Genomic DNA, 24487 nt, shown 5'->3' on the forward strand with positions numbered 1-24487 from the left:
CAGGAATGTAGAGCGGGCAGATCCCGTGTTTGTGTGTGTGCCAGACAGGAATCTCTAACCCCTACATACACTGACTCCACTTACCAGGACCGGGGGAGAGGGGTGAGGTGGAAGAGAGGGATGAAGGGTGAGAGGGATGACGGGGGAGAGAGGGGGGTGAGGGGGGAGAGGAATGAGGGGGGAAATGGATGAGGGGGAGAGAGGGCGAGAGATGGAGGTGAAGGGGAGAGACGGGGAGAGGGGGAGGTGAAGGGGGAGAGAGGGGGAGAGGGGGAGGTGAAGGAGGAGAGATGGGGAGAGAGGGAGGTGAAGAGGGAGAGAGAGGGAGGTGAAGGGGGAGAGAGGGGGAGAGAGGGAGGTGAAGGGGGAGAGAGGGAGGTGAAGGGGGAGATAGGGAAGTGAAGGGGGAGAGATGGGGAGAGAGGGAGGTGAAGGGGGAGAGAGGGAGGTGAAGATGGAGAGAGGGGGAGGTGAAGGGGGAGAGAAGGGGGGAGGGGAGGTGAATGGGGAGAGACGGGGAGAGAGGGAGGTGAAGGGGGAGTGAGGGAGGTGAAGGGGGAGAGATGGGGAGAGAGGGAGGTGAAGGGGGAGAGAGGGGGAGAGATGGATAGAGAGACGGGGAGAGATGGGAGGTGAAGGGGAGAGATGGGGAGAGAGGGAGGTGAAGGGGGAGAGACGTGGAGATATGGGGAGAGAGGGAGGTGAAGGGGGAGAGAGGGGGAGAGAGGGAGGTGAAGGAGGAGAGACGGGGAGAGATGGGGAGAGAGGGAGATGAAGGAGGAGAGATGGGAGGTGAAGGGGGAGAGATGGGGAGAGAGGGAGGTGAAGGGGGAGAGATGGGGAGAGAGGGAGGTGAGGGGGAGAGAGAGGAGAGATGGGGAGAAAGGGAGGTGAAGGGTGAGAGAGGGGGAGAGACGGGGAGAGATGGGGAGAGGGGGAGTTGAAGGGGGAGAGATGGGTAGAGAGGGAGGTGAAGGGGGAGAGAGAGGTGAAGGGGGAGAGAGGGGGAGAGAGGGAGGTGAAGGGGGAGAAATGGGAGGTGAAGGGGGAGAGACGGGGAGAGATGGGAGGTGAAGGGGAGAGACGGGGAGAGATGGGGAGAGAGGGAGGTGAAGGGGAGAGAGGGGGAGAGATGGGGAGAGAGGGAGGTGAAGGGGAGAGATGGGGAGAGAGGGAGAATAAGGGGGAGAGACGGGGAGAGATGGGGAGAGAGGGAGGTGAAGGGGGAGAGATGGGGAGAGATGGGGAGAGAGGGAGGTGAAGGGGAGAGAGGGGGAGAGATGGGGAGAGAGGGAGATGAAGGGGGAGAGAGGGGGAGAGATGGAGGTGAAGGGGAGAGACGGGGAGAGATGGGGAGAGAGGGAGGTGAAGGGGGAGAGAGGGGGAGAGAGGGAGGTAAAGGGGGAGAGATGGGGAGAGATGGGGAGGGAGGGAGGTGAAGGGGGAGAGAGGGGGTGAGAGGGAGGTGAAGGGGGAGAGATGGGGAGAGATGGGGAGAAATGGGGTGTAGGTGTACCATACTATCACTTCCCTCTGCTTTCATATCTCCCCTGTCTCCCCTCCACCTAATCAACACACACACACACCACACACACACACACACACACCACACACACACACCACACACACACACACACACACACACACACACACACACACACACACACACACACACACACACACACACACACACACACACACACACACACACACACACACACAAAACCTTGAGATGCGTTGGAGTTCAGGGGAACTTGGGTAAGGCCAAACAGCCAAACAGTCTAACTACTACACTGGGGAGGCAACAAAAAATAAAACAGCCAGCCTAACACACACACAACACACACACAACACAACACACAACACACACATAGCCCCAACCACCACCCCACGTCAAAACACTCAACACAAAAACACATCATTTGTTCTCATTGTCATTGGCCAAGTCTTCAGTCCTGGGCTCCCCACTGCATCTCAATGCAAGAGGCATCACTACAGTCCCTTGTTTGGGTTCAGGTTGTATCACATCCGGACGTGATTGGGAGTCCCATAGGGCGCGCAACATCTTCCCAATGTCATCCGGGTTTGGCCGGGGTAGGCCGTCATTGTACATTTACATTTACATTTAAGTCATTTAGCAGACGCTCTTATCCAGAACGACTTAAATAAGAAATTGTTCTTAACTGACTTGCCTAGTTAAATAAAGGTTACATTTAATAACACATATTTGTCTTATTTAAAAGAAGGGAGGAGGCTGTTGTCACAAGGGAAGGACAGAGAGGGGGTGAGCAAGGGAGGGAAGTGTTGAAGGATGGAGGCGTGGAACGGGTGAGAGAGGGGGGAGGAACGGGGGTTGGAAGGATGAAGCAGGAGCCCTCCCACAACTGTGTGTGTGTGTGTGTGTGTGTGTGTGTGTGTGTGTGTGTGTGTGTGTGTGTGTGTGTGTGTGTGTGTTGTGACTGGGCCAAGCTGACACACCCACAAGCCAGCAGACCTGCACATCCTGTTAGGGCCTACATTTGTACAAATACACCCCCCCCCCCCCCCCCCCCCCCCCCCACACACACACACACACCATACCGGCCAGACCGGTAAAGGAGTGTGTGTGAGGCGTGGGGGGGGGGGCTCAGTACAGTAAATAGAAGAGAACAAGCCTCTAAAATAAACAGAAGGAAAAAAGGAATGAGAGAGGAGAGAGAGGAAAGAGAGAGGGAGAGAGAGGAGAGAGGAGAGAGAGAAGGAGAGAGAGGAGAGAGAGGAGAGAGAGAGAGAAGGAGAAAGGAGGGAGAGAGAAGAGCGAGAGAGAGAAGGAGAGAGAGAAGGAGAGAGGAGAGAGAGAAGGAAAGAGGAGAGAGAGAAGGAGAAAGGAGGGAGAGAGAAGAGAGAGAGAAGGAGAGAGAGAAGGAGAGAGAGAAGGAGAGAGGAGAGAGAGAAGGAGAGAGAAGGAGAGAGAGAAGGAGAAGAAAGAAAAGGGCAACCAGTGAAAAACAAACACCATTGTAAATACAACCCATATTTATGCTTACTTATTTTAACTTGTGTGCTTTAACCATTTGTACATTGTTACAACACTATATATTTAATATGACACTCGTAATGTCTTTATTGTTTTGAAACTTCTGTATGTGTAATGTTTACTGTTAATTCGTTTTGTTTGTTTCACTTTTGTGTATTGTCTACCTCATTTGCTTTGGCAATGTTAACACATGTTTCCCATGCCAATAAAGCCCCTTGAATTGAATTGAATTGAATTGAGAGAGAGAAGGAGAAAGGAGGGAGAGAGAAGAGAGAGAGAAGGAGAGAGAGAAGGAGAGAGAGGAGAGAGAGAAGGAGAGAGAAGGAGAGAGAGAAGGAGAAAGGAGGGAGAGAGAAGAGAGAGAGAAGGAGAGAGAGAAGGAGAGAGAAGGAGAGAGAAAAGGAGAGAGAGAAAAGGAGAGAGAAGGATTTAGTTTTTGAGGGCTTCTCCTCTCTCTTTCTCTCTTGGGACCAATGAGATGGTTGGGTCTTGTTTGTTATAGTTTCCCCCACTGAGAGAGGGAGGGAGGGAAAGAGGGGAGGGAGCTTTCGACAACAGAAGATAAACCATTTCACCACATAGCACTTAAAAGCCACATTCAGACACACATAGACAAATACAGACACACATAAAAACACACCCACACACTCTACTCCACACCACTGTCCTTCCCCTCGACTGGTTCCTTCTCAACACACATCCATTTGACTAAATCAGGCAATCTTCTCTCTATATGCATGTGTGTGTTTGTGATACTGTAAATGTTCAACCACAGCAGCCCCCTGTGCCAACAGGACATCCTGTCAGGAGGCCTTCTGGGTAACTCTTTAGATCTCAGCGATCAATGTGCATGGAATGTGTGTGTGTGCATGTGCACGTGTGTGTCTGTGTGTGTGTTTGTGTGTGGGCTGCGGTTATCTGGGGATTACAGGTCCAGCCCAGGTGCAGGGTGAGGTGGATCATCTTTAACCCCCCCAACTCTCTCTCTCTTCTCTCTTCCACCCTCCCATAATGCTCTCCTCTCCCCTCTCCTCCACCTTCCTCCCTCTCAGTTGTGTTCCATTGGCAGTCTGTTGAGAGGTGGGGGGTGCTGACGTTTTGGAAAAAGTAATGGTCAGGCCCAGGGAGGAGGTGTCTTCCTGTCCACCGGGATTGTATGGAGCCAGAGGGTTATAAATAGATCAGGTGTCACTATGTGATACACATGGAGAGGGAGGGGAACAGAGGAAGGGAGAGAAAGGGAAGAGAGGACAGGGTGGAGGGGGACCAGATTTCTGCTTTATAGATGATAACAAACATGATCAAATAAATAAGAGTGCAAAGCGTATTGGAGTGTGTGTGTGTTGTGTACGTGTGTGTGTGTGTGTGTGTGTGTGTGTGTGTGTGTGTGTGTGTGTGTGTGTGTGTGTGTGTGTGTGTGTGTGTGTGTGTGTGTGTGTGTGTGTGTGTGTGTGTGTGTGTGTGGAGTAGGTGTAGGGGGTTTCAGCTGGTGTACGGTCCATAATGTCCAACAGGAGGTGAGGTCATAGAACAAAATATGAAGGGTGGGCGGTGAGAAGTAGTGGTTACCACGGTGATAATAGAACAGTGGGCTACCGAAAGAGAGAGACAGGAGTCAGAAGAGAGAGAGTGAGTGAGATAGAGAGAGAGAATGGAGGGGAAAGAACAGTACAACAGTCTTCCGTCACGACTACCAACATGACACATAACCACTCAGCCCCATTCAGTGCCAACACAAATCTGAGGTATAGGGAGGAAGTGGAGGGGGTGAATGGAGGGAGGGAGAGGGGGAAATGAAGGGAGGTGGGGTGACAGGGGCACAAAAAGTCAACAGGGTGGAGAGGAGAGAGATTAGGGGAGAAAAAACTGACACTGAGAGGAGAAGAGAGAGACAGAAAGGAAAAGAGAGAGGCAGAGAGGAAAAAAGAGGCAGAGAGGAAAAGAGAGAGACAGAGAGGAAAAGAGAGAGACAGAGAGGAAAAGAGAGAGGCAGAGAGGAAAAAAGAGGCAGAGAGGAAAAGAGAGAGACAGAGAGGAAAAGAGAGAGGCAGAGAGGAAAAGAGAGAGGCAGAGAGGAAAAGAGAGAGGCAGAGAGGAAAAGAGAGAGGCAGAGAGGAAAAGAGAGAGGCAGAGAGGAAAAGAGAGAGGCAGAGAGGAAAAGAGAGAGACAGAGAGGAAAAGAGAGAGACAGAGAGGAAAAGAGTGGCAGAGAGGAAAAGAGAGAGGCAGAGAGGAAAAGAGAGAGACAGAGAGGAACAGAGAGAGGCAGAGAGGAAAAGAGAGAGGCAGAGAGGAAAAGAGAGAGGCAGAGAAGAAAAGAGAGAGGCAGAGAGGAAAAGAGTGGCAGAGAGGAAAAGAGTGGCAGAGAGGAAAAGAGAGAGGCAGAGAGGAAAAGAGAGAGACAGAGAGGAAAAGAGAGAGGCAGAGAGGAAAAGAGAGAGGCAGAGAGGAAAAGAGAGAGGCAGAGAGGAAAAGAGAGAGGCAGAGAGGAAAAGAGTGGCAGAGAGGAAAAGAGTGGCAGAGAGGAAAAGAGAGAGGCAGAGAGGAAAAGAGAGAGACAGAGAGGAACAGAGAGAGGCAGAGAGGAAAAGAGAGAGGCAGAGAGGAAAAGAGAGAGGCAGAGAGGAAAAGAGAGAGGCAGAGAGGAAAAGAGAGAGACAGAGAGGAAAAGAGTGGCAGAGAGGAAAAGAGTGGCAGAGAGGAAAAGAGAGAGGCAGAGAGGAAAAGAGAGAGACAGAAGAAAAGAGAGAGACAGAAAGGAAAAGAGAGAGGCAGAGAGGAAAAGAGAGAGGCAGAGAGGAAAAGAGAGGCAGAGAGGAAAAGAGAGGCAGAGAGGAAAAGAGAGAGACAGAGAGGAAAAGAGAGGCAGAGAGGAAAAGAGCGGCAGAGAGGAAAAGAGAGCGGCAGAGAGGAAAAGAGAGGCAGAGAGGAAAAGAGAGGCAGAGAGGCAGAGAGGAAAAGAGAGAGGCAGAGAGGAAAAGAGAGAGGCAGAGAGGAAAAGAGAGAGGCAGAGAGGAAAAGAGAGAGGCAGAGAGGAAAAGAGAGGCAGAGAGGAAAAGAGAGAGGCAGAGAGGAAAAGAGAGAGACAGAGAGGAAAAGAGAGAGGCAGAGAGGAAAAGAGAGAGGCAGAGAGGAAAAGAGAGAGGCAGATAGGAAAAGAGAGAGGCAGAGAGGAAAAGAGAGGCAGAGAGGATAAGAGAGAGACAGAGAGGAAAAGAGAGAGACAGAGAGGAAAAGAGAGAGACAGAGAGGAAAAGAGAGAGGCAGAGAGGAAAAGAGAGAGGCAGAGAGGAAAAGAGAGAGGCAGAGAGGAAAAGAGAGAGGCAGAGAGGAAAAGAGAGAGGCAGAGAGGAAAAGAGAGAGGCAGAGAGGATAAGAGAGAGACAGAGAGGAAAAGAGAGAGACAGAGAGGAAAAGAGAGAGACAGAGAGGAAAAGAGAGAGGCAGAGAGGAAAAGAGAGAGGCAGAGAGGAAAAGAGAGGCAGAGAGGAAAAGAGAGAGGCAGAGAGGAAAAGAGAGAGACAGAGAGGAAAAGAGAGAGGCAGAGAGGAAAAGAGAGAGGCAGAGAGGAAAAGAGAGGCAGAGAGGAAAAGAGAGAGGCAGAGAGGAAAAGAGATAGACAGAGAGGAAAAGAGAGAGGCAGAGAGGAAAAGAGAGAGGCAGAGAGGAAAAGAGAGAGGCAGAGAGGAAAAGAGAGAGGCAGATAGGAAAATAGAGAGGCAGAGAGGAAAAGAGAGAGACAGAGAGGAAAAGAGAGAGACAGAGAGGAAAAGAGAGAGGCAGAGAGGAAAAGAGAGAGGCAGAGAGGAAAAGAGAGAGGCAGAGAGGAAAAGAGAGAGGCAGAGAGGAAAAGAGAGAGACAGAGAGGAAAAGAGAGAGACAGAGAGGAAAAGAGAGAGGCAGAGAGGAAAAGAGAGAGGCAGAGAGGAAAAGAGAGGCAGAGAGGAAAAGAGAGAGGCAGAGAGGAAAAGAGAGAGGCAGAGAGGAAAAGAGAGAGACAGAGAGGAAAAGAGAGAGACATAGAGGAAAAGAGAGAGGCAGAGAGGAAAAGAGAGAGACAGAGAGGAAAAGAGAGAGGCAGAGAGGAAAAGAGAGAGACAGAGAGGAAAAGAGAGAGGCAGAGAGGAAAAGAGAGAGACAGAGAGGAAAAGAGAGAGACAGAGAGGAAAAGAGAGAGGCAGAGAGGAAAAGAGAGAGACAGAGAGGAAAAGAGAGGCAGAGAGGAAAAGAGAGAGACAGAGAGGAAAAGACAGGAAGAGAGGAAAAGAGAGGCAGAGAGGAAAAGAGAGAGACAGAGAGGAAAAGAGAGAGACAGAGAGGAAAAGAGAGAGACAGAGAGGAAAAGAGAGAGGCAGAGAGGAAAAGACAGGAAGAGAGAGACACTTCAACACCAGGCATAACAGAGTACTTGTCAAGCACTGAGTTGTGAAGAGAGGGGTTCAAAATGAAGAAATATGACATCTATTTTGGTTTTTATTGGAGAGGGAGTGAATTAGGTGGAAGAAGAGAAATATTAAAGTAGATTATTAAACTGTGAAAAAGAGGACGAAGAGAAAAGCAGAGAGGTGCGAGAGGGGTGAGGGGGTTGAAATCTGTTCACAATGTTTTAAATATTAAACCTATTTCAAGTTTAATGAAGTGCAAATACTATGGGGAGAGTTTTAACTGGAGTACGGAGCGGAAGGGGATGAAAGGAGAGCTGATTCATTATTTCAGACGTTCACCTTTAGACTGTGGAGACTTGGGAAGAAGGAAGGGAGAACAAGATAAAACGTTGATGAGGAAGTGAAGGAGTGCGGGCTGTTTTGGGGAAGCCAATCTGGCTACCACAGGTGAGTTTGGAAGGCCCCCAGAGAATTGTCAGAGGGATGAGGGTATAAAGTCAGACAGGCCCAAACACACTTGTCAGAGGGATGAGGGTATAAAGTCATACAGGCCCAAACACACTTGTCAGAGGGATGAGGGTATAAAGTCAGACAGGCCCAAACACACTTGTCAGAGGGATGAGGGTATAAAGCCAGACAGGCCCAAACACACTTGTCAGAGGGATGAGGGTATAAAGCCAGACAGGCCCAAACACACTTGTCAGAGGGATGAGGGTATAAAGTCAGACAGGCCCAAACACACTTGTCAGAGGGATGAGGGTATAAAGTCAGACAGGCCCAAACACACTTGTCAGAGGGATGAGGGTATAAAGTCAGACAGGCCCAGACACACTTGTCAGAGGGATGATGGTATAAAGTCAGACAGGCCCAAACACACTTGTCAGAGGGATGAGGGAATAAAGTCATACAGGCCCAAACACACTTGTCAGAGGGATGAGGGTATAAAGCCAGACAGGCCCAAACACACTTGTCAGAGGGATGAGGGTATAAAGTCAGACAGGCCCAAACACACTTGTCAGAGGGATGAGGGTATAAAGTCAGACAGGCCCAAACACACTTGTCAGAGGGATGACGGTATAAAGTCAGACAGGCCCAAACACACTTGTCAGAGGGATGAGGGAATAAAGTCATACAGGCCCAAACACACTTGTCAGAGGGATGAGGGTATAAAGCCAGACAGGCCCAAACACACTTGTCAGAGGGATGAGGGTATAAAGTCAGCCAGGCCCAAACACACTTGTCAGAGGGATGAGGGTATAAAGTCAGACAGGCCCAAACACACTTGTCAGAGGGATGAGGGTATAAAGTCAGACAGGCCCAGACACACTTGTCAGAGGGATGAGGGTATAAAGTCAGACAGGCCCAAACACACTTGTCAGAGGGATGAGGGTATAAAGTCAGACAGGCCCAGACACACTTGTCAGAGGGATGACGGTATAAAGTCAGACAGGCCCAGACACACTTGTCAGAGGGATGAGGGTATAAAGTCAGACAGGCCCAGACACACTTGTCAAAGGGATGAGGGTATAAAGTCAGACAGGCCCAAACACACTTGTCAGAGGGATGAGGGTATAAAGTCAGACAGGCCCAAACACACTTGTCAGAGGGATGAGGGTATAAAGTCAGACAGGCCCAAACACACTTGTCAGAGGGATGAGGGTATAAAGTCAGACAGGCCCAAACACACTTGTCAGAGGGATGAGGGTATAAAGTCAGACAGGCCCAAACACACTTGTCAGAGGGATGAGGGTATAAAGTCAGACAGGCCCAAACACACTTGACAGAGGGATGAGGGTATAAAGTCAGACAGGCCCAAACACACACAACTAAAACAACCCGAAAAGCAGAATGCCTGTCTGGTACTCGGCTAACAAAAATAAAGTGATTGTATGTAATGAAAATGATCTCCTAGCATGGTTTCCAAGGTAACCAACACACTAGGCCTAGTCTAATAACACATCTATACGAGCAACATATAATCTGCATACAGGCAGAATTAAGACCCTGACCTCATCTTGAATAAATACTTTGTTTATACAATATATGGAAGGGCCTTTAAACAGCTTATGACTCAAAACAAGTGTGTGTGTGTGTGTACGTGTGTGTGTACTGTGTGTGTCTGTGTGTGTGTACGTGTGTGCCTGTGTGTGTGTACGTGTGTGCCTGTGTGTGCCTGTGTGTGTGTACATGTGTGCCTGTGTGTGCCTGTGTGTGTGTACTGTGTGTATGCCTGTGTGTGTGTACGTGTGTGCCTGTGTGTGTCTGTGTGTGTGTACGTGTGTGCCTGTGTGTGTGTACGTGTGTGCCTGTGTGTGCCTGTGTGTGTGTACATGTGTGCCTGTGTGTGCCTGTGTGTGTGTACTGTGTGTATGCCTGTGTGTGTGTACGTGTGTGCCTGTGTGTGCCTGTGTGTGTGTGTACTGTGTGTCTGCCTGTGTGTGTGTACGTGTGTATTCCTATGTGTTTATACGTGTGTGCCTGTGTGTGTACGTGTGTGCCTGTGTGTGTGTACTGTGTGTATGCCTGTGTGTGTACTGTGTGTATGCCTGTGTGTGTGTACTGTGTGTATGCCTGTGTGTGTGTACTGTGTGTATGCCTGTGTGTGTGTACTGTGTGTATGCCTGTGTGTGTGTACTGTGTGTATGCCTGTGTGTGTGTACTGTGTGTATGCCTGTGTGTGTGTACTGTGTGTATGCCTGTGTGTGTGGTTGTAGCTGTGGGGTAGATTGTGAAACATCAGCAGAGAGCAGAGAGAGGAAGTTCAGATCAGATAAAGAGGTGGGATTTCACACCTTCCTCAAACATTGTATATGTAATCCATGATTTAGGGCTGGAGGGAACGAAATAACAACCCGCATGATCAGATGATCTAAGTGTGTGTGTGTGTGTGTGTGTGTGTGTGTGTGTGTGTGTGTGTGTGTGTGTGTGTGTGTGTGTGTGTGTGTGTGTGTGTGTGTGTGTGTGTGTGTGTGTGTGTGTGTGTGTGTGTGTGTGTGTGTGTGTGTGTGTCCGCGCGCAGTGGTGTAAAGTAATTAAGTAAAAATACTTTAAAGTACTACTTAAGAAGTTTTGGGGGTATCTGTACTTTACTTTACTATTTATATGTTTGACTACTTTTACTTTTACTTCACTACATTCCAAAAGAAAATAATGTACTTTTTACTCCATACATTTTCCTTGACACCCAAAAGTACTTGTTACATTTTGAGTGCTTAGCAGAACAGGAAAATGGTCCAATTCACACATTTATCAAGAGAACAACCCTGGTCATCCCTACTGCCTCTGATCTGGCTCACTGAACACATGCTGCGTTTGTAAATGATGTCTGAGTGTTTGAGATAACCCCTGGCTATCTGTAAATATTTAAAACAATTTGAAATGGTGCCGTCTGGTTTGCTTAATATAAGGAATTTGAAATGATTTATTATTTTACTTTAAATGTTTTATACTTAAGTATAATTTAGCAATTACATTTAAATTTTGATACTTCAGTGTATTTCAAACCAAATACTGTTAGACTTTTACTCAAGTAATATTTTCCTGTGTGAATTTCACTTTTACTTGAGTCATTTTCTATTAAGGTGTCTTTACCTTTACTCAAGTATGACAATTGGGCACTTTTTCCACCACTGTGTGTGTGTGTGTGTGTGTGTGTGTGTGTGTGTGTGTGTGTGTGTGTGTGTGTGTGTGTGTGTGTGTGTGTGTGTGTGTGTGTGTGTGTGTGCGTGCGTGCGTGCGTGCGTGCGTGCGTGCGTGCGTGCGTGCGTGTGTGTGTACATGTCACGCTGTCCATCTCCCAATCTCCAAAAATCCCCCTAGCCAACCCAAAAGGTCACAATATGGGGTTTTCACAGGCGGAAAAACCCCTCAAAACTCACAAGTTGTTTTTTTATTAGGCCAAACAGCAACTGTGCAGCCCACAGTAATAGTGCTAACAGGAAGAGAGAGCAATTACCTCGCTGTGTTCACATGAACAAATACAAGGTGTTATTTTGTACTGAATTACAAAACAGAATTGTACGAAGTATTTATAGATTTTAGTCCTAAATACTGTCCCTATCAAATAGATGTATTAAATAAAGAAAGAAATACATTCCATGGAACACAAGTGTATTGTTGTCATACAAGTACACACCCTATTTGAATCATAATGATCTTACACTGTTTCCTGTAGAAAACAAAAACCTAACAAATCCATGCTTTATAATATAATGAAATATGTATTAAAACAAATGCACACTACAGATGCACACAAATGCGCACACACACATGCGCACACACACATGTGCACACACACATGGGCACGCACACACACACACATAAGTCCATTCACCGCTCACTGGCATCAATAATGATATCAAGCTCACGGTAGATGTTTGCAATAGGGGTCCGATAACGATTCCATTTTTTGGTGGAGAAAACCTACCGATACCAATATATCTTCTGATATACTGCTTTACAGCAGGGAAATGAAAACGTGTAATTGCCATGCAAAGAGCAATTGCCTAATAACTATGCTTCACATGTTGATTTCATAGTTACTGCATAGCATAGTTACTGCATAGCATAGTTACTACATAGTATAGTTACTGCATTGCTTAGTTACTACATAGTATAGTTACTTCTTAGCATAGTTACTACATAGCATAGTTACTGCATAGCATAGTTACTTCTTAGCATAGTTACTACATAGCATAGTTACTGCATAGCATAGTTACTGCATAGCACAGTTACTGCATAGCATAGTTACTGCATAGCATAGTTACTGAATAGCATAGTTATGTAACTGTTATGCATAGTTATGTTACTGCATAGCATAGTTACTGCATAGCATAGTTACTGCATAGTATAGTTACTGCATAGCATAGTTACTGCATAGCATAGTTACTGCATAGCATAGTTACTGCATAGCATAGTTACTGCATAGCATAGTTACTATATAGCATAGTTACTACATAACATAGTTACTGCATAGCATAGTTACTGCAAAGCATAGTTACTGCATAGCATAGTTACTGCATGGCATAGTTACTGCATAGCATAGTTACTACATAGCATAGTTACTGCATAGCATAGTTACTTCTTAGCATAGTTACTACATAGCATAGTTACTGCATAGCATAGTTACTGCATAGCATAGTTACTTCTTAGCATAGGTACTTCTTAGCATAGTTACTACATAGCATAGTTACTGCATAGCATAGTTACTGCATAGCACAGTTACTGCATAGCATAGTTACTGCATAGCATAGTTACCGCATATCATAGTTACCGCATAGCATAGTTACTGCATAGCATAGTTACTGCATAGCATAGTTACCGCATATCATAGTTACCGCATAGCATAGTTACTATATAGCATAGTTACCACATAACATAGTTACTGCATAGCATAGTTACTGCATAGCATAGTTACTACATAGCATAGTTACTGCATAGCATAGTTACTTCTTAGCATAGTTACTACATAGCATAGTTACTGCATTGCATAGTTATGTAACTGTTGTGCATAGTTATGTTACTGCATAGCATAGTTACTGCATAGCATAGTTACTGCATAGCATAGTTACTGCATAGGATAGTTATTGCATAGCATAGTTACTGCATAGCATAGTTACTGCATAGCATAGTTACTGCATAGCATAGTTATGTAACTGTTGTGCATAGTTATGTTACTGCATAGCATAGTTATGTAACTGTTGTGCATAGTTATGTTACTGCATAGCATAGTTACTGCATAGCATAGTTACTGCATAGGATAGTTATTGCATAGCATAGTTACTGCATAGCATAGTTACTGCATAGCATAGTTACCGCATAGCATAGTTACCGCATAGCATGGTTACCGGATAGCATAGTTACTGAATAGCATAGTTATGTAACTGTTATGCATAGCATAGTTACTGCATAGCATAGTTACTGCATAGCATAGTTACTGCATAGCATAGTTACTGCATAGCATAGTTACTGCATAGCATAGTTACTGCATAGCATAGTTACTATATAGCATAGTTACTACATAACATAGTTACTGCATAGCATAGTTACTGCATAGCATAGTTACTGCATAGCATAGTTACTGCATAGCATAGTTACTGCATAGCATAGTTACTACATAGCATAGTTACTGCATAGCATAGTTACTTCTTAGCATAGTTACTACATAGCATAGTTACTGCATAGCATAGTTACTTCTTAGCATAGTTACTACATAGCATAGTTACTGCATAGCATAGTTACTGCATAGCATAGTTACTACATAGCATAGTTACTGCATAGCATAGTTACTGCATAGCATAGTTACTTCTTAGCATAGTTACTGCATAGCATAGTTACTGCATAGCACAGTTACTGCATAGCATAGTTACTTCTTAGCATAGTTACTACATAGCATAGTTATGTAACTGTTACGCATAGTTATGTTACTGCATAGCATAATTACTGCATAGCATAGTTACTGCATAGCATAGTTACTGCATAGCATAGTTACTGCATGGCATAGTTATGTAACTGTTATGCATAGTTATGTTACTGCATAGCATAGTTACTGCATAGCATAGTTACTGCATAGCATAGTTACCGCATAGCATAGTTACTGCATAGCATAGTTACTGCATGGCATAGTTACTACATAGCATAGTTACTACATAGCATAGTTACTGCATAGCATAGTTATGTAACTGTTATGCATAGTTATGTTACTGCATAGCATAATTACTGCATAGCATAGTTACTACATAGCATAGTTACTGCATAGCATAGTTACTACATAGCATAGTTACTGCATAGCATAGTTACTACATAGCATAGTTACTACATAGCTAAAACATATATATTCCCATGTCAAGGCACTGTCAGTACTGTTTGGAGGCACCAGTAGTGTATTGTTGATATAGTCCCAAAATGTTTTGCATGTCACCAATCAAGTTTTCAGGACATGTAACTTTCAAAATACAGATGCGTTTTGCATAATATGGGCCAGATTTCTGTATTTCGAAAATTATACATCTTGAAAACTTGATTGCTGACATGCAAAACATTTCGGGACTGTATCAACAATGGACTAATGAAGCAAATGCCAAAATATAGTTTTAACTCTATGTGTCTGAGGGCATTTCTATTCCACTCAAACATCCACTCAGAGGAGGCATCTTAAAACAGCTCAGCCTGGGGAAGAGCTAGTGTCTACGGAGATGCATTATTAAAAAGGAGGAGGGGAAAGAGAGACAGACAGACACACAGACAGAGAGAGGGAGAGAGAAAGAGAGAGAGAGAGGGGGAGAGAGTGTTTAAGCATTATTCCATCAATAAAGAATGAAGCAATTAAGCTAATCTCAGAGTGGAGGTGCCCTTCTCCCTCTTATCCTTACCAGAAGACGTCACAGAAACCAACGGGACAGGAGCGTGTCTCCACAAACAGACACACCCACACCCACACACACACACACACACCCACACACACACACACACAAACAAACAACCCCAAACCCCATCCTCAAACACACAATCCTACCAATTATACGCCCACTAAACCCACACTGCAAAAACCCCATGGTCAGACGACACAATACCAATACTTTCAATCCCCTGAAAGACAACACCCCATTACTGCACACAAGATTTCAACTAAACCAGTACTCTCACAAACCTAAAGAACAGCTCTGCCAGGGGAAACAGCAATTCAGCTACTGACAGCCTGATCTACTGTACTGAAAACCTTTCACAAAATGGGATAGGCAAAATACCACTGATAGGTAAATGCCAGTGTTTGGCTGCACTAGTGCCAAACTCTGCCAAAATACATCACCGGCAACAAGAGATTTCCTGTAACCTTTAGTCAAGGCTGAGAGAACGTTTCCTGGGTAATGCCAACCCTGTAAACCTACTCTGGTTCAACCAAAACTGTGTGTCTGTGTGTGTGTGTGTGTGTGTCTGTGTGTGTGTGTGTGTGTGTGTGTGTGTGTGTGTGTGTGTGTGTGTGTGTGTGTGTGTGTGTGTGTGTGTGTGTGTGTGTGTGCGTGTGTGCGTGCGTGCGTGCGTGCGTGCGTGTGTGTGTGCGTGTGTGTGTGTGTGTGTGTGTGTGTGTGTGTGTGTGTGTGTGTGCGTGTGTGTGCGCGTGTGTGTGTCTGTACGTGTGTGTGTGGGTGCGTGTGCGTGCGTGCGTGTGTGCGAGTTTGCTTTACTTGTCCGTTGTGCCAAAGATCATTATGTGTCCCAGACTTCAAGACAGTTTAGAGTTAAGTAGGTAAACGAATATTAAGCCTATATGAATCAGTCCCCCGTCCCTCCCTCCCTCCCTCCCTCCCTCCCTCCCTCCCTTCTCCATCTCACCCCACTCTCCCTCCTTCCTCTCTCCCCCTCTCATCATCCCTCTCCCTCCCCTTCCTCACGCCCTCTTCAGAGAGGTCCTTCCCTAAACCCCAGAGAGAGGGGGAGGAGTCTAGATGGCGGGGACGCATGGATAATCCGTGTGCAGACTCGGGTCAATGCAATTATCCTGTTTTCTTTAGCTGCTACCATGCGTGTGCCCATTTCACAGCCAACTCCCTTAATGCACCCAGGATTAGCTTCCCCTCACTTTATAACCACTTAATGATCTACCTATCCACACACACACACGCACGCACGCACGCACACACACACACACACACACACACACACACACACACACACACACACACACACACACACACACACACACACACACACACACACACACACACACACACACACACACACACAGGGAAGAGGTTTGTTATGTAAGACAATTCATATGTACTATCCAAATATGGAAATGTGCTTTTACCTTTCCAAATGATATAAGATAATCATGTTATCAAATATGTGTTACGTAGATACAACCAAAGCATAGCACATTCTGCCCTCCCTTGTCCTGTACCCAGGAACCCAGGGTAAGTGTCTCCTACCTGGGATGTCCTGTCCATTGTAGCTCCAACGAGTCACGCCCATCACAGGGGGCAGCGGAGAGCCCGGCCTGCTGTCTCTGTCCAGCTCGGTCTGCTGGGTAATATGTCTGACTGTGTCCTTGTTCTTCCTGTTCTTCCTCCTCCCCGACCCAGAGGGCTGCCATGCCCCGTCACCTCCTCCCCCCAACCCTCCTCCCCCCTGCACCCCCTGTGCCCCTGCACCCACTCTGAGCCTCTCCCGGGGGTGAGAAGTGGAGGAGGGTGAGACTTGTTCTTCTTTGACAGTGACGGGTCGGTAGTCGTGTGGCCAGGCGTGCTGGGAGTCGTGGCCACCGTCTTCCTGGCTCTCATGGCTCTTGGGTGTCTCCTGGTCCTCTTTACCGTACGTACTGCCACTACCCTCATGGCAGCTGGCGATGGCTGAGTCACCAGAAGAGTTGGCCGGACTCGTACGCCTCTCCAGCCATGGCGAGGAGCTTCCTCCTGATATGATGGACACCAGGGCTTCTGACGCCGCCCCTCCTAACCCTCCTCCTCCTCTTTCTCCCCCTATACCTCCCCCACCTCCCCCTATACCTCCCCCACATATCCCAGCGGCCGCGACAGCCCCCATCTCGAAGTCGACCAGTTCGTCGGCCAGCTCGGAGCGGATACTGATGTCCAGCGCGGCCTTGATGAAGCCGTGGCAGGCCTGGACGATGTCGGTCATCTGTAAGTAACTGGCAGCTGACATCACCTCAATGACGTTTTTACTGGTCAGCGCCAGGTGGGCAGAGTACATGAAGTCCAGGATGGCTTTGAAGCCTGTCGCTGTGACGATGTCCAGGTGAGTGACGGATGTTTGGTGATGTGTCTCCGCCCCTTTCTTCACCTGAATGATGAATAATAACGGTATTAATGATTTACTCTTTCCCTACTGTACAAAGTGTTCTTCACAAACTCCAAAGTGCTTTAAATTAAATGAGGATAATACATTTTTCAATCAACCAATCATGAATTAAGCCCCTATAGAGCAAGCAAATGGGACAGCAGCACTGAGATGTGATCTGGGATTTAGGCCAACGTCCAGTCCTCCAGCACCAACGGACTCAAACCTCTCCCCAGACCGGTATATTCCCCTCCACCCACCTGGCAGTAGAGGGTCTTGAAGTAACGTGAAGATCCCAGGAGGACGTTCTTGTGGGCCTTGAAGATCTTCCCCTCCACAATGACACAGGCGTCACACAGAATGCCATGCTGCCGCTGCTCGTTGAGCTCCCGCAGGAGCTGCCGGTAGTGGGACGAAATCTCCATGTCCTCTTTCCTGTTGCTGTTCATTGGGTTAGCTGACCTGTTAGCCTCTCCTGGACAGTCTGAGGGGGAGAGAGGGAAGGAGGGAGAGAAAGTTTAGTGTTAATCTTTCATTGGGTTAGCTGACTGGGAGGGAGAATGGGAAGAAGGGAGGTTATGAGGGAGGTTATGAGCAGTCCACCATCCAGTACAGTTTCCCAGCATGTTACAGTAGCACATTGACAGAGCTTGGAAGTATGAGATGAGCAATACTGATGGCCAATTTATCATTATTACTAATAATCACAAAGCATAATACATGCCCTGAATTGCCTCGAAATACCCGATTCAAAGCAACACACACAAAAAACATCAGCTAGCGAAAATAACGCTCCTAAAACTAGTTCTGTATCTTCCCCTTAAGCAGAGGACCATGATAAATACTGGATATTATAATAACGCTCCTAAAACTAGTTCTGTATCTTCCCCTTAAGCAGAGGACCATGATAAATACTGGATATTATAATAACGCTCCTAAAACTAGTTCTGTATCTTCCCCTTAAGCAGAGGACCATGATAAATACTGGATATTATAATAACGCTCCTGATGTACAAACAACAACATCAATAGAAAAACTAGTTTAAAAAAGACCAGAGGCCATGTGGCTGGCTCACTACCATTCAGTATATGAGAGTGTAGCAGACAACTGATTAACACATTGGACATGTATTGTTGAATCCTTAAAATACCATATCACTCACCCACACATTCACACATATACTGTAGGTGTATCCAAGGTAACACTTCCATAGAGATCCTGTTGCAATGTAAAGGAAAGTGTGTGTGTGTGTGTGTGTGTGTGTGTGTGTGTGTGTGTGTGTGTGTGTGTGTGTGTGTGTGTGTGTGTGTGTGTGTGTGTGTGTGTGTGTGTGTGTGTGTGTGTGTGTGTGTGTGTGTGTGCGTGAGCACGCCAGTCCTGGTTTCTCTATGGGGTGAACAGGCTATACTAGTTCCACCATGGGGCTTCTTTCCTCCCCATCACCCCAGTAACTGACCGACAGTGATTACACACAACTCTTCAACAAAACAGAGATCTAAGCGGAACTGCTTTACTGTGTATGTGCTGTATATCATTTCATTCAGTTAATGCCCTTTGTTACTAGGAAATACCTCTTTATGGGTATGGAAGACCTTCCTACTAGGGTGGTAATCAATAGGTAAGGATTAGATGAGAAGTCGATAGAGCCCTGTGTTCCCTTTGACTATTCACAGGTTAAAGACAGACGGAACACACACTGGAGAGAGAGAAAGGAGGAGGGAGGAAGAGAGAGGAGGAGAGAGAAAGAGGGAGGGAGAGAGAGGAGAGAGGAAGGGGAGGAGGAGAGAGAGGATTGAAGAGAACAAAGGGAGAGGAGTGCATTGCCATGCTGATGCACTTACAGACAGTGCAAACTGGTTAATGAAGAGTAACACACACACACAACATGCACACGCACACACACGCGTGCACACACACAAACACAAGAGACAAAGGCTCCCCTCAAAACACAAGAGAAACATTTTGCTGGGTGGTAAGTTAAGTGGTTTACATTATAGGAAGTATAACCCAATCGCGCACAACAACATGCTGGAGACTGGGGTGGGGGAGTGTGTGTGTGTGTGGGGGGGTTACAGAGACATGTTAAATTACGCTTCAAATTGAAAGAAAACAGCTATGTAAACTGCACTCGCAGACACAAATACCAACACAACACACACACACACACACACACACACACACACACACACACACACACACACACACACACACACACACACACACACACACACACACACACACACACACACACACACACACACACACACACACACACACACACACATTAGTCAGAGCATTAGTGTTTTACGCTCTTGCTCTCGTCTTGGTGAGTGCTGAATTGGCGGGACGCGTAGTGTTACCATGCGCAGCCCTGATTTGTTTTGGAAACGCAGCGGCTGTCACCACTCATTGGCTGTTAAGGGAGACGACAGCCATGGTTGGCCGAGGTGACAGCAGCATTTGCTCGGGGCCGGCACACTTCAGGTCATGTTTGAGAAAGCTGTGCTCAACCTGATGGCTTGTAAGATCACATCAATCCTGTGTGTCTTCTATATCCACTCAAACAGACACACCTCTAGTCGACGAACACAGGCCATAGCTGAGTGACAAGCCTGTGTGTGTGTGTGTGTGTGTGTGTGTGTGTGTGTGTGTGTGTGTGTGTGTGTGTGTGTGTGTGTGTGTGTGTGTGTGTGTGTGTGTGTGTGTGTGTGTGTGTGTGTGTGTGTGTGTGTGTGTGTGTGTGTGTGTGTGTGTGTGTGTGTGTGTGCGCGCGCGCTAGGGGGATGGGGGTTGGGCTGATTGACGGTGACAAGCAATGAAGCGGATTTCTCTCTAAACCGTCTAAAACGGTTCTGGATGTCTTCCAACTGACTGTTGCCTCACACACACCTGACTGTTGCCTCAGAAACACCTCACTATTGCCTCACACACACCTGACTGTTGCCTCACACACACCTGACTGTTGCCTCACAAACACCTGACTGTTGCCTCACAAACACCTGACTGTTGCCTCACAAACACCTGACTGTTGCCTCACACACACCTGACTGTTGCCTCACACACACCTGACTGTTGCCTCACACACACCTGACTGTTGCCTCACACACAACGGACTGTTGCCTCACACACACACCTGACTGTTGCCTCACACACACCTGACTGTTGCCTCACACACACCTGACTGTTGCCTCACAAACACCTGACTGTTGCCTCACACACACACCTGACTGTTGCCTCACAAACAACGGACAGTTGCCTCACACACACACCTGACTGTTGCCTCACACACACACCTGACTGTTGCCTCACACACACATCTGACTGTTGCCTCACACACACACCTGACTGTTGCCTCACACACACACCTGACTGTTGCCTCACAAACAACTGACTGTTGCCTCACAAACAACGGACTGTTGCCTCACACACACATCTGACTGTTGCCTCACACACACACCTGACTGTTGCCTCACAAACAATGGACTGTTGCCTCACACACACATCTGACAGTTGCCTCACACACACACACACCTGACTGTTGCCTCACAAACAACGGACTGTTGCCTCACACACACATCTGACTGTTGCCTCACACACACATCTGACTGTTGCCTAACACACATCTGACTGTTGCCTCACACATACATCTGCCTTGTAAGCAGGGTTTTTAGTTTGGTTTGGTTTGTCAAAAAGTCTGTACTTACATTGGCTGAGGAGAAACTTGCTTCAATGAAAAATCACATTGGCTAAGGAGAAACTTGGTTCAATGGAAAATCACATTGGCTGAGAAGAAACTTGGTTCAATGGAAAATCCCATTGGCTTGGGAGAAACTTGCTTCAATGTAAAATCCCATTGGCTTGGGAGAAACTTGCTTCAATGTAAAATCCCATTGGCTTGGGAGAAACTTGCTTCAATGTAAAATCACATTGGCTGAGGAGAAACTTGCTTCAATGTAAACTCACATTGGCTGAGGAGAGACTTGCTTCAATGTAAAATGACATTGTACCTCAGTCTGTCTAAAAGCATGTTTTGATGTAGGCTAGTTTCTTCTCCTCTCATTCACTTGTCAAACATCTATGTGGCGTCTAACCTCCCTTGGGCTGATGGAGGCGTTGAAAGACCTCACCTCTCACCTCCCAACACAAACCCCACAGCTTTTAAGGACACAATTATTCCTGTCATCCTTCCTCCTTTCATCCTCTCCTACATCTCCTCCTCTCCCCCTTTCACCAAGGCTTTCTAGCATATTATCAAGCTGCATAAAGGCTTGGCCAATCTCTGCACTTTGAAAAATCTTGAGAGCAGAGCAGAGACCCACCAGTACATTTCTGCCATTAAGATGATATTCTGACCCTCACCCTGAATGTGGTCCTTTTCACTCTACTTTAAATGGACACGTGTTTATCCTGTAATACAATATCACCTTATAACACTGAGAAGACCCATGTAACCTGTGTATTATGTGAAATACAGTTCATTCGGTAGGTGTTCAGATCACTTCCCTTTTTTCAAATGTTGTTATGTTATAGCCTTATTCTAAAATGTATTAAATAATCCCCCCCCCCCTACATCAATCTACACACAATACCCCATAATGACAAAGCGAAAGAAAAAAATGTTTTGTATGTGTGTGCAAATAATAAAAAAATAAAAAATGAAATAACTTATTTACATAAGTATTCAGACCCTTTGCAATGAGACTCAACATTGAGCTCAGGTGCATCTTGTTTCCATTGATCATCCTTGAGATGTTTCTCCAACTTGATTGGAGTCCACCTGTAGTAAATTAAATTGATTGGACATGATTTGGAAAGGCACACACCTGTCTATATAAAGTCCCACAGTTGACAGTGCATGTCAGAGAAAAAAACAAGCCATGAGGTCGAAGGAATTGTCCATAGAGCTCTGAGACAGGATTGTGTCGAGGCACAGATCTGGGAAAGGGTACCAAAACATTTCTGCAGCATTGAAAGTCCCCAAGTACACAGTGGTCACCATCATTCTTAAATGGAATACATTTGGAACCACCAAGACTCTTCCTAGAGCTGGCCACCCAGCCAAACTGAGCCATCGGGGATGAAGGGCCATGGTCAGGGAGGTGACCAAGAACCCGATGGTCACTCTGACAGAGCCCCAGGTTTCCTCTGTGGAGATTAGAGAACCTTCTAGAAGGACAACCATCTCTGCAGCCAGCTTGGAGTTGCCAAAAGTAATCAGGTTCGATGGAAAGATGAATGGAGCAAAGTACAGAGAGATCCTTGATGAAAACCTGCTCCAGAGTGCTCAGGACCTCAGACTGGGGGCGAAGGTTCACCTTCCAACAGGAAAACACCCTAAGCACACAGCCAAGAGAACACAGAACTGGCTTCGGGACAAGTCCTTGAGTGGCCCAAACAGAGCCCGGACTTGAACCCGATCTAACATCTCTGGGGAGACCTGAAAACAGCTGTGCAGCGACGCTCCCCATCCAACCTGACAAAGCTTGATAGGATCGGGATCTGCAGAGAAGAATGGGAGAAACTCCCAAAATACAGGTGTGCCAAGCTTACCCAAGAAGACTCAAGTCTTTAATCGCTGCCAAAGGTGGCACCCCCCCAGCTCTGACTTTGCTGACAGCCACTTTATTAAGGAAAAGTGTACTTACAGTGACTGTGATATGTGGTTGACCGTGATATGTGGTTGACCGTGATATGTGGTTGACCCAACTAGATATCTTAAGATGAATGAACTGTAAGTCACTCTGGATAAGAACGTCTGCTAAATGACTCAAATGTCAAATGTAGTCAAATAAAGATCAAGACCATGGACTTTGTAATGATGGTACATACAGTTTTCATCATGTTTATAAAGTAGACACACATTCTGTTGGCTGGTAAGTTAAGGGCTTTCGATTATAGGGAGTATAACCCAATCATACACAACAACATGCTGGAGACTGGGGTGGGGGAGTGTGTGGGTATGGGGGGGGTTACAGCGACATGTTAATTTACGCTTCAAATTGAAAGAAAACAAGGTGTGGCTGGAGGATAAAACAACATCTTGCAGAGAGACGTAGGGAGATCGAGATAGAGATAGAGGGAACACTAATGAGATTTAGCGCTTCAGTAGACCTAGAAAACAGAGACCGAGAGAGAGTTTGGCAGAGAGAGAGAGACGGTACATTGAATGAACTACAGGAGAAAATACAAACCCTTCAACCCAAAAAGGCCTGTGGTGTTGATGGTATCCTCAATGAAATTCTGAAATATACAGACCACAAATTCCAACTGGTTATACTTAAACTCTTTAACATCATCCTCAGCTCTGGCATTTTCCCCAATATTTGGAACCACGGACTGATCACACCAATCCAAATGTCAAATTGGCTTTTTAACCAATTACATCACAACAGACCACATATTTACCATGCACACCCTAATTAACAAACAAACCAACCAGAACAAAGGCAAAGTCTTCTCATGCTTGAGGGTCTGCTATACAAATTGATGGAAAGTGGTGTTGGGGGAAAAACATGAAATCCATGTACAGAAACAACAAGTGTGCGGTTAGTGCTTAGTCCCCTTCTGTACTCCCTGTTCACCCACGGCTGCGTGGCCAAACACCACTCCAACATCATCATTAAGTTTGCTGACGACACAACTGTGATCACCGACAATGATGAGACAGCTTATAGGGAGGAGGTCAGAGACCTGGCAGTGTGGTGCCAGGACAACAACCTCTCCCTCAATGTGAGCAATACAAAGGGGCTGATCGAGGACTACAGGAATAGGCGGGCCGAACAGGCCCCCATTAACATCGACGGGGCTGCAGTGGAGCGGGTTGAAAGTTTCAAGTTCCTTGGTGTCCCATATCACCAACAAACTATCATGGTCCAAACACACCAAGACAGTCGTGAAGAGGGCACGACAACACCTTTTCCCCCTCAGCAGACTGAAAAGATTTGTCATGGGTCCCCAGATCCTCAAAAAGCTCTACAGCTGCACCATCGAGAGCATCCTGACTGGTTTAATCACCGCCTGGTATGACAACTGCTCGGCATCTGACAGTAAGGCGCTACAGAGGGTACTGCGTACGGCCCAGTACATCACTGGAGCCAAGCTTGCTGCCATCCAGGACCTCTATACTACGCGGTTTCAGAGGAAGGCCCAAAAAATTGTCAAAGACTCCAGTCACCCAAGTCATAGACTGTTCCCTCTGCTACCGCACGGCAAGGCCCCTTTACAGCTTCTACCCCCAAGCCATAAGACTGCTGAACAATTAATAAAATGGCCACACGGACAATTTACATT

At 46.6% G+C, this 24487-nt stretch overlaps 1 protein-coding gene across 3 annotated transcripts in view; it reads right to left on the reverse strand.

Moving 5' to 3' along the window:
* Positions 1 to 18459, reverse strand: part of LOC129861470 (zinc finger and BTB domain-containing protein 46-like) — a 99735-nt gene extending 81276 nt beyond the window's left edge. The window contains exons 1-2 of one of the 3 annotated variants that reach the window (XM_055932847.1): positions 17457 to 18453; positions 16329 to 17199 (exon numbers count right to left, since the gene is read on the reverse strand). In XM_055932847.1, the coding sequence (XP_055788822.1) occupies positions 16329 to 17199; positions 17457 to 17645 (1060 nt within the window). In that variant the 5' untranslated portion in view covers positions 17646 to 18453. Of the gene's footprint in view, positions 1 to 16328; positions 17200 to 17456 lie in introns of all 3 variants that reach the window. The other 2 variants (XM_055932849.1, XM_055932848.1) reach the window with 2 other exon arrangements.
* Between the last annotated feature and the right edge of the window lie 6028 nt (positions 18460 to 24487).

This window comes from Salvelinus fontinalis, chromosome 8 (genome assembly GCF_029448725.1).
Source record: "Salvelinus fontinalis isolate EN_2023a chromosome 8, ASM2944872v1, whole genome shotgun sequence".
Classification (NCBI taxonomy): Eukaryota; Metazoa; Chordata; class Actinopteri; order Salmoniformes; family Salmonidae; genus Salvelinus; species Salvelinus fontinalis.